At 41.4% G+C, this 16498-nt stretch overlaps 1 protein-coding gene across 3 annotated transcripts in view; it reads right to left on the reverse strand.

Annotated features, from left to right (window-relative positions):
- Window positions 1–601: 601 nt before the first annotated feature.
- RASSF9 (Ras association domain family member 9) overlaps window positions 602–16498 on the reverse strand; it is a 38688-nt gene continuing 22791 nt past the window's right edge. For all 3 annotated transcript variants that reach the window (XM_090042639.1, XM_090042640.1, XM_090042641.1), the window contains exon 2: window positions 602–7752. In XM_090042639.1, the coding sequence (XP_089898765.1) occupies window positions 6477–7752 (1276 nt within the window). In that variant the 3' untranslated portion in view covers window positions 602–6476. The remainder of the gene's footprint in view (window positions 7753–16498) is intronic.

The raw sequence follows: 16498 nt of genomic DNA on the forward strand, positions 1-16498 counted from the left end.
ACCAAGCCCCTCCAAAAATGTCAAACCCCTCCCTCCATGACCTGCTAGCTCTAGCAAAGCTGCCTATCCACCCCTCACACCAAATTACTCACATTGGGTTCCTGGCATAGCTTGAGGCACCAGCAAATGTGTGCACAAGCTGCTCCTGATCTATGGTCATGTGGCTTAAAGCAAGCAGAATGATTATAGACTGACTGGGTACAGTGGAGGTCTGCATGTACCCAAAGACGCCACACTGCCACCTACTATGGGTGACTGGTGTCTCCTGAGTCAGGGTGGATACTTGCCTCCCCAGCAGCTAGTCAACAACCCGGGGGAGGGGTCCCCCCATGGTTGGTTGCATGTACCAATCTGGAAGCAGCATTCCTTCAAAGCTGGCTCTAAGAGGGAAGGCTGCCCAAAAAAGTGCCAGCAGCACACCTGAAAGGGCCAGGAATGCACCCAGAAGTGCCAGCGGCACTTGTCTTGGCACCCACTCCCCAGCTGGTGCTCTCGGGGGGGGGGGGGACACTAGCCCCCCCCAACCACCACCTACACAGGTAATGCTGTGAGGGGGTGCACAAGCACTCAGGGAGTGCTTGTGCACCCCCATGCACCCGTACACATCACTGCTACCACCTACCCTACCTCCTGCATAATCTATTGAGTGAATTTAGAGTCACTGACTGATGCAGACACTGGGCCTGACTATCCTTGCAATCATTCACAGATTTTAGTAGAGTTGGCTGCAAAGCAGGATTTTAAGTTTGTGTAAAATGTCTTCATTTAAACTGAAACCCCCACCTTTCCAAAAAGTCTTCCAAACCAGAAACACTGACACAGAGGGGTCTTGAAATGTAATTAGCATTGTGAGTTCCACTTTGAACCCAGATTACTTAGTGAAAAATAATGTTGTTTTCAACTTCACATCGACTAACAACAGTGAAACTGATAAAATGTCACTGTGCGAAGATAAGTTCCCTACGTCAGGAAAAGTCTGCTAGGAATTCAGGAAGGTTCCCAAAGGAAGTTTGCAGTGAATTCAGTGAGGGCTTAAATCCAGAAACATTTTGGAAAAATGTTTCTCTAATATTTATTAATGTTAGAAATGACCTGACCAGCTCCAGATTATAATGTCAAAAAGGACTTCTGGCTTGATCTGTTGCATAACACAGGCCATACAATTCCACCCAGTAACTGCAATATCATTCTCTCTCATGTAAGTGAATACCATCATCAAGACCTATAACCTGTTCTTGGACTAGATCCCAAGACATCCGGTTTCAATTTAAGGATTCCAAGTGAAAGTGCGTCCTCCTTTGGCAGAGGGATAAATGGGTCATCCATTAGGATCATTAACATCACTGTTTAGCAACTCATTTTAGTTTTCAGTTGGCACGCCTACAAGTGCACTTTAATACTGCACATCAGTAGGCACCTGCCTATTAAAGTGCCCCGTAAAATATCATGAGTATGCTAATGTGCAGTAAAATAGGTTACTGTGCATTAAGCATCACTTAAAAACTGTGCACATTTGTTACTGTGCATTAAGGCAGCCTAAGGTGCATTTGTCTAGTACGTCGTACTGGAGGTACTAAATTTAATGTGCCTGAATACACATGTAAATGGGCCCAATTAGGGCTGGAAATTAGCCTCATGCTGAAATAGAAAGCTGATGGGTATGATCCTACAGCCTAAATATTCTAGAATGCAGGAAAAAGGATAAAATAGTCAAGAATTCTGGTCTACACCTATTGACCATGTACAGGTGTTGTGGTTCTGAGAGAATTGCAGTTCTCCATGTAGAAACCACGAGCAGAGGCATCCACACAGTTTCTCCCAGAACAAACCAGTTTGCTTTCTGGAAGAAAAAAAAACCTCTCTCAGATCTAATAGAGAACAGTCCTGGGAGGATCAACACTGATACACTTGTCACCTTATTATAGAAGGAAATCAGGTTGGTCAGACATGACTTGCTCCTAGTGAATCTATGCTGGCTGTTTCTGATCATCTTTTTCTCCTCTAGGTGGAGTCCTTGAGGACCTGCTCCATGATCTTTCCAAATATTATAGTCAGGGTGACTAGTCTATAAATCCCTGTATTTTCCCCCTTCCCTTTCTTAAAATTGATTATTATATTTGCCCTTTTGCAGTCATCTGGGACAAAATCCAACTTCCATGAGTTCTCAAAGATAACCAATGGCTCCAAAATTACCCAGCCAATTCCTCCAGTAGCCTTGGGCACATCCCATTCAGCTCTGCTGACATGATAGCATCCAACTTTTCTAACTAGTCCCCAACCTGTTCTTCCACTACTCAAGGCCAAACATCAGCTACAAAACCTGTGAGCTGGGTCTTGTTTGTGAAGCCATTGGATTCAGTCCACAAAGCTGCAAGGCTTTTCATGTGCCCATGCCCATGATAGGGCTACATAGCAAAGAGCTGTGCTGAGGCCAGGAAGCTGGAAGCTATGTCCATCCTGCTGTCATGGACTAAGATCAAGTGTAGCCTGAAGGCATCCTTTAGGTTAATTAGGTCAACCAGGCAGGAAGAAAGAGATATGCCCAAATGGAACTGGAAAGGGTACAGTTAGAGTTCTGCTTTTTAGAGTTCTGTCATTCTATCATTTTCATAGACTTACACGTGCTGATTAAGTTCCACACATACAATATCAAGATATTATAATCCATGCACTCATCATCTGAAGATAAAATGCAATCATTCATTTTGAAGTGAAGTTTCTGCAGAAGAGACAACCACGCAATAATTCTTTAATTATACTGTAATTATTAAGTATATAAAAGCATGTTAAATACTGTAAATTTCTTTATAATCAAATGATAATTATGTTCTTATATTTGTCTTCTAAAGAAACAGTCATCTTGAGCCTGAAACAAGTAATTAAATTTTGACTCATCTGGCTTCATCAAATTTGTAAAATTACACAATAAATCATGTAGAAACATGAAATTACTATATACAGTCTATGACATTAGAATTACAGAGCTTATAATAGTATGTGGGCAAGAGATGCTGCTCTTTAGGTTTGTCAGATCTGACCACTTCAGAGAAGTCCCCAGAAGCCTTAGGACCAAATTCTCAGCTGGTATAAATCAGTTTATCTTCTTTGACTTCAGTGCTGTTACACCTGGATCCAAGTGATTTCAACCCAGAACTTCAGTAGCAAAAGCCCAGTCTGATACCCACTCACCACCCAGTTACTATCTCCATGCCCAAAAGAGAGCTCTGGTCTATTAAATTATTACTTCTGCCTTCACCCCAGCTGAACCCAATGTCTGTGCTTGTATTCTTACTCAACACTCTTCATTCTCAGAATTGTTGCCCTGTCATTCAGTACTTCCATGTTCCTCTAATCAGTAAGCATTGTGCACCCAATGGAAATGCATGCAACATAAAACAAGAGTGTAGGGACTCGAAAAAAGGTAACTTACAAAGAGACAGGAAAAGAGCAAAAAGCAGCTGACATTTTGCAGTTCCCAGGGGACAGAAACATCTATCAGTTTAAGTGAAGGAAAGGCATTTGAGTAGAAAAGGAAGGAGTAAAACTACATTGGTAGAGCACTGGTTCAGAGAATGACATATTAACTCGCTGAAATGGACTAAAGGGATTTAGGGTGGGGAGAGAGCTCAAAGACTAGAAACTTGTGTAGCAATGCCCAAAGAAGCACAGTAGACTGTGCATCAGTGTGTCACAGTGAAAGCTGTGCTAATGCACAGTAGAATTAGTCTACTGCACATTACCATTACTTAAAAAACATGTGCCAGTGCACCGATTACAGTGCATTAAGTCAGTACTTGTTATTACAGTTACTGAACTTAATGTGTCGTAATTATGGCACATTAATGCTCGTATAGACATGCCCTTTGAGCTGTAGTGAATTTAACTCAGGTTAGTCTTAAAAGGAATAAAGCTTAGTCCAGATCATAGGGCTGAGTTTCAGACCGCTATGGACTTCTCAAAAGGTGTATTGCCTATTTTCTTCTCAGAAGAAAGCAATACTTTGAATATATACATACATTGCACATGATGGAAACACAATCAGGCATGCAGCATGGATGAAAGTCACTTATTTGCAGAGGGCCAACACAAAGCCTATGGACAAACAAATTTTGATGCCAGGCTGAAGAAGAAATTACGTTACTTATATGCCCTGAAGTAGTCTCCTATACAGAAATGAATTGACAAAGTACAACCCCTCCCCCCCCAAACACACAAAAATAAGTATTTAAAAAAAACAAAAAAAACCTGTCAATACTTAACAATTATTTCTAATGCAATTCATGAAATATATTAACCTACTCTCAAGATTTAAACACGCAAAAAAGTCTATGCATGCCACACTGGTACGTGACACACAGAGTTTTAAAATGATGTTCATCTGTGTTAATAAATTACTACAAAGTTAAGGTATAATATTTGTTATATATTTAGTTTCCATCAAGAATTGATGGGTCTGGACTTGACATATTACACCCAAGGCATTCAAAACACTCAAAGTAATATTGACTGATAAAGCTATACTATGAAACAAGATACCTTAAGGCAGCCAACACAGACAGAACAATTTTTTTTCTTCATAATGTAACTAGGGTTCAGAAGTCTTCAAAACAAGAACTGTTTACATTACTTAGGAAAGATTTTCTCCAAGTCAACTATACAAGCACAGCTTAAGTGCTTGCGTCTGCCAATGTAGTTTTCAAAATGACCATCAGGGAAACGAACCAATGGACTCCACAAACTAGTCAAAGGAAAAAACATAGCTAAAATTACCAGTCTTTTACATTTATGCCATCTAAATACAGTCCTTTAATAAATGTCCAAGATTTAAGTTCAGGATTTAACTGAACTTCGTTTTTGTTTGGTTAGCGCTCGTTAGAATTCCATTAATATGTGCAGTTTGATTTTAAGGCATATATTCAAAAGTGCTTAAAAAGAGAGAGATTTAGGCACCAAGACACTCAAAAGTTATAATGCTTGGCTTATAGGGGTCTCTCTCATAATGGAATTCTCAAATCTAAGTGAGGCACACATCTTATTTCATTACACAGAGAATACTTTTAGGAAAAGGTGTAGGTAGGATTTAGGCATCTAAAACCAAAGCTCCCAGAAACCAGCAAGCTGGCTTATTGATCAGTTATCTTGAATCTGATTCGGCCACATCCCAGATGAATGCCCTAACCATCACACTATAATTCATTTCTCATTCTGTTTCTTCTCTGCCTCAATGAATAGTCATAGAAAGTGGCAACATTTCAACAGGAAAGACTGAGATTCACCCCAGCCTACCCAATAACTCTCACCTAGGAAGTAAGAGAGAGGTTTAAATCTCTCATTTCATTCAAATGAAGAAAGGTTTTGACAGCAGCCTTTCTATATCAATACTCTAACTAGTGAGGGGTTGGGGGGCAGGGGAAGTTAACTTGTATACCCAGCTCTCTCACACCAAAATGTCCCATCCCTACCTCATTTTTAGGCAAATCCTGATCTGGAAAGCATGCACTGAGAACACGTAGTAGATCCATAGCTGTAGGCAAAGATAAGCAGGGGAATGCTAGGCTGAGAGTGACTCTTGGGTTTAGATGAGAACTGGGACTCAGTAAGAGGGCAACAGGGCCTATAGTTCTGTACCAGAAGAACTGGATCAAAAATCTAGGCACATAAAAAGTTAGAAAGCAGCTAAGCAGGGGTTTTAAGGATCTCAATGGCAGTGAATAGCTGAAAATAGGCAACTATAGCAACAGTTAGGTGCCTCTGTTTATGGCATTAGCCTTTAAGAACCTAAGACATACTGAAACTGCGTGTGGAAACGAGATCACTTTCGAAAATATGACTCAGATACTTATGGAATGTTACCTTTGTGATCTGTGGCAATGAAGTTTAAATATACTGCATAAAAAGCATATGCTTTTTATTTGTCTTTACAACATCATGAAAACTAAGTTTCCCTAGATTGTGTGCCTGACCTTATATTCCCTTACAGTATTAGATCGGTGCAACTCAACTTCAGATGAATAAAGTCAATGTAACAGAACAGAGAATCAAGCTGCCCAATTGACTTGATGCATTTTTTTTTTTTTTTATATCCGTGCTCCTAATAGATTAGTCAGATGAAGAGGTGGACTCAGGGATCAAGGGATTTCACAATCTGTACTTTGATTCCATCCCATTCGCAGCCAGAATCCTCCTCTCCTACTGAGGCTCCACTTTCAAGTGCTGAGCAGTTTGATCCAGCAAGGCACGTTATTTTAAGCATATACGATATTAACATGGTTAACTACATGCATGTTTGTGCATGTATGCGTATGTGAATAGTCTCATGTACTAAGTCATGTGCATGTGAACATGGCTGTTGGATTGAGGTCGGTGTGCTCCACCTCCCAGCACTGAGCTTCTGTAATAGCAAGGTTTTTAAATGGTAATAAATATCCAAAGGCGATTGTTAAATTGTTCTTAGTCATGTTTGTAACGGTCTTCAATTACGTTGACAACAGAATCATCTCTCCTAATGTTGTCTCGGAGTCTTGACTGTGAGTAGAGCTGATTCCAGTGTCAGAGTCAGTATCATTGATATCTAAATTAGTCACTCGACGAACAAAGTCAGACACCACGGTGCTTTTGCTGGAGTTCTCACTGCCGTTGGCCTGTTCTTCACTGGGTGAAAATGTAGTTTCAATATTGTCTTTAACGTGCAGCAAATTAAACTCTTCCGCAAGGAGTTCATATTCTTTCTCCTTTTTTTGAAGTAGTAGCTCTCTGTAACCAAGTTCTTTTTGAATGGCATTCAAATAAGAATTGATTCTCAAGCCATCTTTCATACTTTTTTCCAGCTCAAGCTTGACATTTTCTAAATCTGAGTCTTCCGGTTCACCAGTAGATGCCGCATTAGATGGAGACTCATCTCCCTGTGTGCCAATGGACATACCTTTTACCTCTTCTTCAATTTCAGCACTGAGTTTTTTTATTAGTAATTTGTGATGTCTCAGTCCCTCTTCCAACTGCAAAATGCCATCACTTTTGTCTAAGTATTCATGCATCTGATTTTGAGCAAATGGTATATTTGATTGTTGTTCATCGTCATTTGGACTGGTCATTAGATAGGAATTCTGCACATAGTTTTCTCCATCATTTGCTACTCGATCTAGATGGGATTTGGCTTCACATTCTTCAATCTCCATATCCAACTCTTTCATTCTGACGACTTGTTGATGAATGGTATGGTCTTGGGAAATGATCAGATGAATCAGGGTCTCCATACTGTCCCTCTCTTGCTGAATACTGTCTTGTTTAAGTTTGGCCAGTTTCCGGAAAGTCTTTCTGACAATTCTCTTTTGCTTGTCCACTGGCAACGTCTTCATGTAATTTGCTGGGCTGAGCTCCCATTGTCTTTCTACATTTTGAACTACCTTAGCTTCAGCTGTCCTCCACAGTGGAAATGGGAGAAAAGCATCTGACTTCACCAAGACAAAGTGCAAATTAGTCTGTTCTTCCCCCCATGCCTTCCAAAGCCTCAAGATTTTTGTTAGAGGGGGGAGGACCCTTTCTGAGCCTCTCCATTTTTCTATGATACAATAATCATTAGCTTTTCCAAAAAGAAACTTTTTTTCCCCACATGTAGCTTGATGTTCCTCTAGAAGAGCTTGGATCACTTCTACACAAGTTGTGCGCTTCGTCAGTCCACACACAATTTTCTCTTCTTGGCAAACCCAAACAACAATCTCCCTTTCATTTGAAGCCATGTCCTTGCTTGCAGATCTAATGCAAAAAACAAAAACAGAACACCAAATGTAAGTCAAATCTCTGAGATTCTTTCATAAATGACTGGAATACAGGATCTGGGACTCTAGAGAGAACACCAGATATCATAAGACTGGAAATAAAAATTATGGAAGTTGGCACTGTTGGAACAATATGACTGCATCATACCAGATTTGTTTTAGAATAAGAAAAATCATATTACTATGAGTATATATTGAAATATATTAATTTCTGTAATATGCACATGGATATTCCCATGCCCTTAACAGGCAAACAGGGGCTGGGTCACGCGCCCTCCCCCCTGCATGGCGGGATTGGGGCTGGTTAAAACACAACCACCTCTCCCCTCCCGTCTCCTACCCATTCCACCAGATCAGGGCCAGGCTATGCCTCCCTCCTCCCTATACAGCCACATCAGGGCCCTCCCACATGGCTTCATCTGGGCTGGGCCAGGCCATACCCCACGCAGTCAAATAGAGGTTAGGCTACACCTCCTTTTGGATTGGGACTTGACTAGATTAGGACCAGGCTATGGTCCCTTCCCCCATGGGAGCCAATCAAGGCTGGGCTATACCCTCCCTCCCCACCCCATAAGGCTGGATTGGGCCCTGCCTCTGCCCTGTGCACCAGGTTGAACCTACTGGCTGGATCCAGCCCATGGACAGACTCGGCAGTGTCCATCTGGCCCAAGGGGGAAAAAGGTTAATCAACATTGGTCTAGGGTAACAGAAATAATACCAGAGTTTCTCAGCCCTTGTAACATAGCATCCAGCATGGGGGACACCCCACGGTTTGGGAAATTTGGCAGCGGAGGAACTATGGCAATTAACACTTCCAACGGTTCCCCCATCACAAAATTGAGCCCCATGCACCAGAGCAGACTCAGCCAAGTCCGCCCTGTGGAGGAACCTGGCACTGCCCATCCTGCCTGTGGATCAAAAAGGTTGGGTCACCTCATCAATACCAGGAAGAGCTGGTTCCCTACACTACTGATTCACAGGGGATTTTCTAGGTAGGCAGCTAGGTGCTATTGAACTGGGAGAAGTGAAGGAAGAACATGGCTATTTGATCCCCCTATGAAACATCTTCAGGCAACTCTTCCTGTTGCTTAGGAAAATGAGTAGCATGCACTAGAACCTAGTGAGTCTGTCCTTTTTTCTTAGGAGAGAATCTGGTTTATTCTACACAGTCACATTATTTGTATGAATGCATGTATATTAAATAAAATTTTGTATCCTATTTATCCATCATCTCAGTATGAACTACTGGGTTTTTATTCCTCATAATTAAATTTATTACAGTGACCTTGGGAAAACTTGTACAAACCACAAAGATCTAAATTAAATTTTTACTTCAGCAATTTGCAGGGCTACAATGCTTCTAACCTAGGGGTGGGCAAAATATGGCCCACAGGCTGGATCTGGCCCACCAGCTGATTGAATACGGATTGCAGGTAGACACCCACCAATTAATTACACTTGGTCTGGCCCTTAGCTGCCCCTGCTGCACACTGCATGAGGCCAAGTCCCACCCACTCCCACCTGGAATAGCACATGCTGTTCTCCCAGCCTCCCCTGCCAAAAGATCCCAGCCCCAGCCACTGGGCACAGGTTCCAGGCAGGGCTGCAGTAGAAGAAATTGATGGGCTCCCCCAGCCTCCAGCAGCTCCTCCTCTTGTCCCTGCTGCAATGCTCTGAGCAGCAGGTAGGGAGAGAAAGCTGAGGCATTGAGGGGAAATGAGGAAGGCAGCGAGCTCTGCCTGCAGCTTGCTTTGGTCCTGCTCATGTATGGCTGGGTGGGCGAGCACATGAATGGAGGGGGAATATGAAGGAGTTTGGCTGCCCACAAAGCACCATCAGGAAGGCATAGGACAGGCAGGTGGGGTGGAAGCAGCAACAGAAGGATCCAGTATGGGCTTAGCTGCAGCCCCACCGGGCAATCATAGGATAGAGGCCAACAGATCTGGTGGCCCCAGGCTCATTCCCCTTTCCCCTCATCCTCTTCTCCTAGGAGCTTCCCTTGTTGCCCGCTGGTGGCAGATGCTTTCTTGCCCCTTTGCAGCATTCTGTAAGCCAGGCAGGCAGCACTGATACCTCCCTCCACCCAGCCTGTGGAGGAGCTGGGCTCAGCCACATTGGAAAAGGCGTGTGCGGAGAAGCCAGGGGATTGAAGCACCCCACATATGAACACCCAGCTCATCCACATCCCAACCACACACCTTACACTTCCCCACCCCACATCCCTACTGTACCCACACATGCCCCCATACTCCCCCTTCACATATCCACCCCCACCCCAAACACCCCCCTCAATATACAAGAGTAAAACTTTATTGTGAGCTATTATACAATCACCTTCATATACACTATGCAATTGCACATAAATCAGGACAAAAATAAAATAAATGTTATAGCAGATGTTTGATTTTTAGTACATTTGTTTTTTTCCTGGTTCTAAGATGGCAACCCCCTCTCCCCAAAGGCCTATTCCCAGGACAAGGGGAGGAGCTTCTGGCAGCAAAGGTCAAGAGTTAGGGGTGGGACTTCCGGTCCCAACATAGTAACCAGGGGGCAGGGCACCTGTCAAAAGGCAGGTTACATTTATGGCCCTCAACAGCTCACCAGAACTTGTTAAGTGGCCCTCCAGCCAATGTAATTGCCCACCCCTGTTCTAACCTATAAAAAGCTCATTAATATTAGAGAAAGAGAGCACTCTTACTCGTCTGTTGAAACATTGTTTACATAAATGTTAGGGACCACTTAATAATTCTGTGGTTTTTGTCTGTTTCCTCTTTTAAAATGGCAGTTACTAAAAGGCAATCACTTTATTTATTTTTTTAAATGAATCCTAGTAAACAGGTTTAAGAAGCATATCATACGTATTAACAAAATCCCAAATAACAGCAGCAAGAAATCACTAAGCTACAGATCTGTTATCACACCACACAAAAACAAGAAATCACCTGATCAAATAACACTGAAATACGATATGTTCAACTGTGTTGAACATATCGCAGGCCATAAAGTCAATATTTATCATTTTTACAAAGTTTACACAGCACAGGATGCCACAGAAGTGTTTTTACTTGTTGAGAGATTAATAGGTAAAACGAAATGAACATGAATAAAGTATTACAACAGAAGACAGCTATGAAGGTCAACAAGCTGAATGTTCACTTTATTCTGTAGTATGTAAAAAGAAAAGTCCAGAATAGAATATAGTTACTATAGGTGCTAGGTGTAAAGTTAAGATTATACAAATGAATATAACAGTTACTAAACATAACTGATAAATTTCCAAATAATCCCGACACCTACTTATAAAGAAATAAGTTAAACTCAATTTCTAGATCAATTAGCAGTCCATGATTTTGAAAGCGGAAAAAGCTGACTGAGAAAACTAAAATGTAAACTACAAAAACATTTTAGTGTGGGAAACAATATCCTTATACTTAAGGGGGTTTTGTTTCTCTTTTTAATAATAAGTTAATTTTCATTAACACATACTAAAGCCTCAACCCATCAGTGGGCACATCTACACATGCACATTAAGGCGCAGCAATACATTTCAGCATACATCACGCTGGAGTTTACTGCCCCATGGCATCATATTTACATGTGCACCTGAGACCACAGCACATTGTGCTGGGTCAGAGCAGCCCCAGCTGGCAGGGGCCCTGGGGGTCAGCCTGCCACCTGGAGCTGCTCCAACCCAGTTCAATGTGCTGTGGAGGAGCTGATTGGGCTAAGTGGGAGCTATAGTTTGGGCTAGCCAGCACGCAATCCCTACACTGAAGTACCTGCCTGCCCCAGCCAGCCATGCCAGCATCTACATGTGCACTGCTGTGGCATTTATTGGTTTCCTGTGGCCTAATAGGCACAAGTAATCATTTCCTGTGGAGCTAGTTACATGATATTAATTGGGCACATCTACACAAGACATTTATTGTGGAGTTACCCAAGGTGGTTCCTGCTTGCTCCTGTTTTCTGGGATTTTATATATACTCTCGGCATATTGATACTCTTCCTATTCTTCATTCTGAGTTTCGGTGGAATTCCATCTTCAGTCCTACTCAGGATGTTGAATGTACATGCCCGATTACACAAGTTAAGCAAAAGCTCTCCTCTGCTCCAGCCCGCCACCCATCCCCCCCGAAACTACTTTAAAACTTGTCTGGCCAGTCTTGGGCATTTATAAGTGCATTATATCTGCAAGTAAATCTAACCACCATTGATAGGATGCTACTGTTACTGACACTTGCCTGACACTGTTGCTGTTATACCTTGCCATTAGTTTTTATACAAAATCCACCAGGAGTTTAACAAGCAGGTTGACAGAAGGATATTGCTTATTATAGAAATTCCCTTCAGAATTCTTGCAAGAAATCACGACTAGCTATTATGACAGAGAAAAACGTGAGGATGTCACATCATGTCTCATCGTAATTCTTGGATTTTATCATTTCCAATCTTCTTTATAATTTTTACTTCTCAGGACGAACAATATCCAACATTTAAATTTTATGCTTTTTGGAGCAGGAACTGTTTTGTTCACTTTGTAGAGCACTTCATCCTAGGAAGTCCCGATCCATGACTGAGGTTCTGACATACTACATCACTGCCTACCACCACCTTTTAGTTAAATGTTGGAAAGGGTGGTGGGGGGAGAAGGGGGGGGGAGCATAAAATTAATAAATTCTTGCCTCAAAACTGTTTACAGAATGATTTCACCATGAATTATTTTTATAATTTCAGTCAGAATACCCATTTTTATTTGTGATCATTAGGTAAATTAATCTATTTTTGCCTTCAAATTTTGATCAAGTGAATTAATCTCATCTCATCCTATGTTACTACACACCAACAGTACCTTTAAAAAAAAAAAAAAAATCAATTTTGCTTTGTCATTTTCCATTACAGTAAACCAATACGATCCAACATATCATAAAAGCCTTTCAGAAAAAAATAATTCTTTAATTAAAATTAATCCAGCTAATACCAAACAAGAATGCTGTTAACCTGGATTCTGCTTCTCAGTCATAGCATAACATAATTATTATAGAGGTTCAGTTTCAGGATACAAAATATGTTTAATATTTAAAAAAAGATCTCTCATTATATTATGCCTTGCTCAGAAGATGGATTTCTACCCAGTGAACATTTAGGACCATCTGCTGGTTTATTTCTCAACTCCTGTGTGCTTCTTAAGCAGCTGTGGATTTGTTTAAACTTGAACACAAGTCTCTTCCGGAAATTAAGGGCAAAAATCCTCCAAGTTTTGGGGGGGTGGGAAATTATGTCTCTAGATGTTTGGGGAAGTTCAAAACTGAACTGCATAGCTCTAGTCCCTTTTTGTAACAAGCCTGAACCAGATCCCTGATGCTAAACAATTCTAAAGCTCTGACCTGGAACTGAATTTTACAAGTTGGAACCATATCAAATTGATAGCTTATTTTATTTTCATTTTTGTTTTGCTTAGTAACTTCTTATACTGTGTGTTCTACTATTATGGCTCAGTTATTTTTTCCCATTCTAAACAATTCTACTCCTGAGTAATTCCTTCTGATAAGCAATAAGAGTCCTGAAATGGATTTATGCCATTTTCATTATCTAACTAGAACTAGGAAACTTTATGAGAAAGTATCTAAACTGTTTTTTTGCAGCGACTGCCCAGATAGCAAGCTGAAAAAACAAAACAAAAATTATTTCGAGTCCAATTATTTGCCTCCTATGCCTGGCTCTTTCCTGTCAGATAATAACTCTCTTGCCACCCACAGAGGTTTCCATTCTGAGCCCAATGGCCAGGATGCCTTCAAGGCAGCTTATGGCTGCTACCCTTGCTGCCTTAGCAGTGTCCCTACTGCTTAAGCAAGGTCTAGCCTACTGTACTGTTGAGTAGCTAACTCTGCAATACGTACTCAGACTAGGGATAGACATTATACATAAACTGGCTTAAGCGATCAGAAACTGGTTTAAACCTGTAATAGAACAGAAGGTCAGTTCACATAAACCAGTTTCAAAATGGCTGAAACTGGTTCAAGATAAACCTGGTTGAATGTAGCATCAGACTTAACTGATTTGGGTCAAACTGGTTTATGAAACTTCGGTCCCAGATCCTTTCCTTGTTCAAGTTAAATGACAGTTCCCCAACATCCCAGCACGCTGTCTGCTCCATCAGAGAAGGGTTGGCGGGGGAAGGGGGGGCAGTGATTGCCCCACCCCAGGTCAACCTCAGCTGGGGTCTGGGGCTTGGGAGGGGAAGCCCCAGATCCCACTCAAACTTACTGCTGGCTGTGACTGTGGGCTACAATCCCAGAGATGCCTGGAAGCAGCCCCGCCTGTGCCTGGAAGCAGGAAGAAGTGATGAGCAACCCTGTAATCTTGCTGCTGTGATTCTGGACTCCAAATCCTAGAGACCTAGGAGGCAGCAAGAAGAGGAAGTGAACACAGCCCATGCTGGCTGTGCACCAGAGAATTGTCTCCCAGCTTCTGGCCTGAGCCGCTGCAGACATACGGCTGCATTTTCTGAATCAAAAGCTAAGTGCATGTCCAGTTGTTCCTCTGTTTAATCTCTGCATCTTGGATTAACCTGCAAAGACTGGATTGATTCAACCTCAGGCTTTCTGACTGTCTCTACTTAGCCAAAACTGTCTATGAATCCCTGGCTGCCTATGCCTTCAAGTAACAGAAGCCACACCTACTTAACTGGGTTATGTCTGGGTGGATTTCCTCAGGGCAGAAGAACGGAAGGATCTGTCTCCCCAGTACACAGCCTGTTATAGTAACAGTAGCAGTAATTCCATAGCCTCAGGGTGGCAAGGTATCAGAATGGAGCCACCATCGTCTTAGTAGAAAATGCTGCTGAATCTACATAGAAATCAGAGCCACTGGCCCCATCCCAATCCTGCTCTGCCCCTAAAATCTATGGGCACTGAGGCAGTTTCTTTGTCTGAAGCAAGTATAAGGCATGTAGCTACCTAATACCGGGTCTTATAATCCTGTGCTTTCTTCCTTTCCGTATGACACTCTTGTATGGCTATTTCACCACTACTCAGTGGGAAAAAGACTTTTTACATCAGTACCATAAAAATCAACAAAGCAGACCACAAAGGACCATGTGGTTCAGCATTACCCTTCCAGTGCAGCAACTCTAAGAAAAACCTACTACAGAACTCAGACTGGTTTGAGGAGAAATCATAGAATCGCAGAAGTAGGGTCGGAAGGGACCTTGCAGATCTTCAAGCCTGACCCCCTGCCCGGGCAGGAGAAAAAGACTGGACTCAAATGAGTCCAGCCAGGTAGTCATCAAGCCTCTTCTTAAAGATCCCCAGGGTAGGAGCCAGATCAAAACAGAACAGAGACTTATCGTTATCATCTGGTACTGTTAGAGACAATGACATCTTCTTTTATATTTAGATGAATTATTAAAAAATGGAATAGTTTTAGTTTTTGCACCTTGCTAGCTTTACGATATTTACACAAGGAAAAGAAGAAGGTGGGGGAAGGTTGTTTTTTGCTGTTTGTAAATATTGGAGTATTTCAGGGACTTTTTAATAACCAGATTAAACCAATTTAATTTAGCTAGCTGGATAGCATTTAATATATTCTTGCTATCATTTTAGCTGCATTTTCTATGTCTCAACTACATAGATCTTTGTCTCTCTTCAAACCCTACATTGTTAAAAAGACTTTCATAAAATATATTTTAATTAGCAATAGTTGTCAGGAGTTGCATTCTATATCATCATTTTCCTTCTTGAATTTACAACCAGTTTTACATTTCTACTGGAGCAGACTGCTATCATTTCAGGCTAATTGCAAAATATATTGATAATGAAGTAATGAAATTTTGCATGGTATGTATAACAACATTTTTCCAAGATCTAAACTTCTGGTCACTTTATCACCTATAACTCTATTGTCGCACTAAGACAAAGCCAGTAAAATACTTTTTAATGAACAAATAAAACAAAGTTATTGCATCATAAAATGGGTTAATGCCACAGAAATATCATGGATCAATAAAAGGGTTCTAGAAAAAGATCTAGACATTGCACTTATTTCCATCATGGACATGTGGCTGATTAGAAGCTAAATACTAATAAAAGTCACCCTGGGATTTATGCTACCTGCAAAACAGAGTAAGTTTGGCTTAACTAGCCAATTTTCTAGGCAGATGGATGGCAGAGGTACTGCAGAATAATGAAAACTGTATTAAAGAGCTATATTTGTAAGTATGTTGACATATTAAAGACATATGAACAAACAGGTAACAGTTACTCTAATTGGAACTTTTCACTCCGTTCAAGATAATTGGAATATTCATGGAAGAATTACATAAGAATGTAAAAATTGCCGTTTCCCGAGTCACACCTTAAGTCCATCTTGCCTGGCAACCTGTCACAGTGGCAGTGAGAGTCAACACTGAAAGGAACAGTGAACTGGTTATGACAAGGGCTTTTTCCTCCTGTTCCTTTCACATGCAGCATCCAAGTTATAGAAAGTTCTAATTCAGAGCTGTAGCCCTAACTCCCACGCTAATAATTACTGATGCCCCTTTCCACTAAGAATTTGTTCAATCAGTCCCTTTTTGAACCTGGCTAAGTTGTCAGCTTCCACAACATCTGGGGGCAATGAGTTCCATATTTTAAATTATGCATGGTGGGAAAAAGAATTTCCCTTTGTTAGTTTTAAACTTACTACCAACAAGTTTCATTTTTGTGACCCCTTAGTTCTTGTATTGC

This window comes from Crocodylus siamensis, chromosome 4, assembly GCF_052110815.1.
Source record: "Crocodylus siamensis isolate JL-2025a chromosome 4, ASM5211081v1, whole genome shotgun sequence".
In the NCBI taxonomy this organism is placed as follows: Eukaryota; Metazoa; Chordata; order Crocodylia; family Crocodylidae; genus Crocodylus; species Crocodylus siamensis.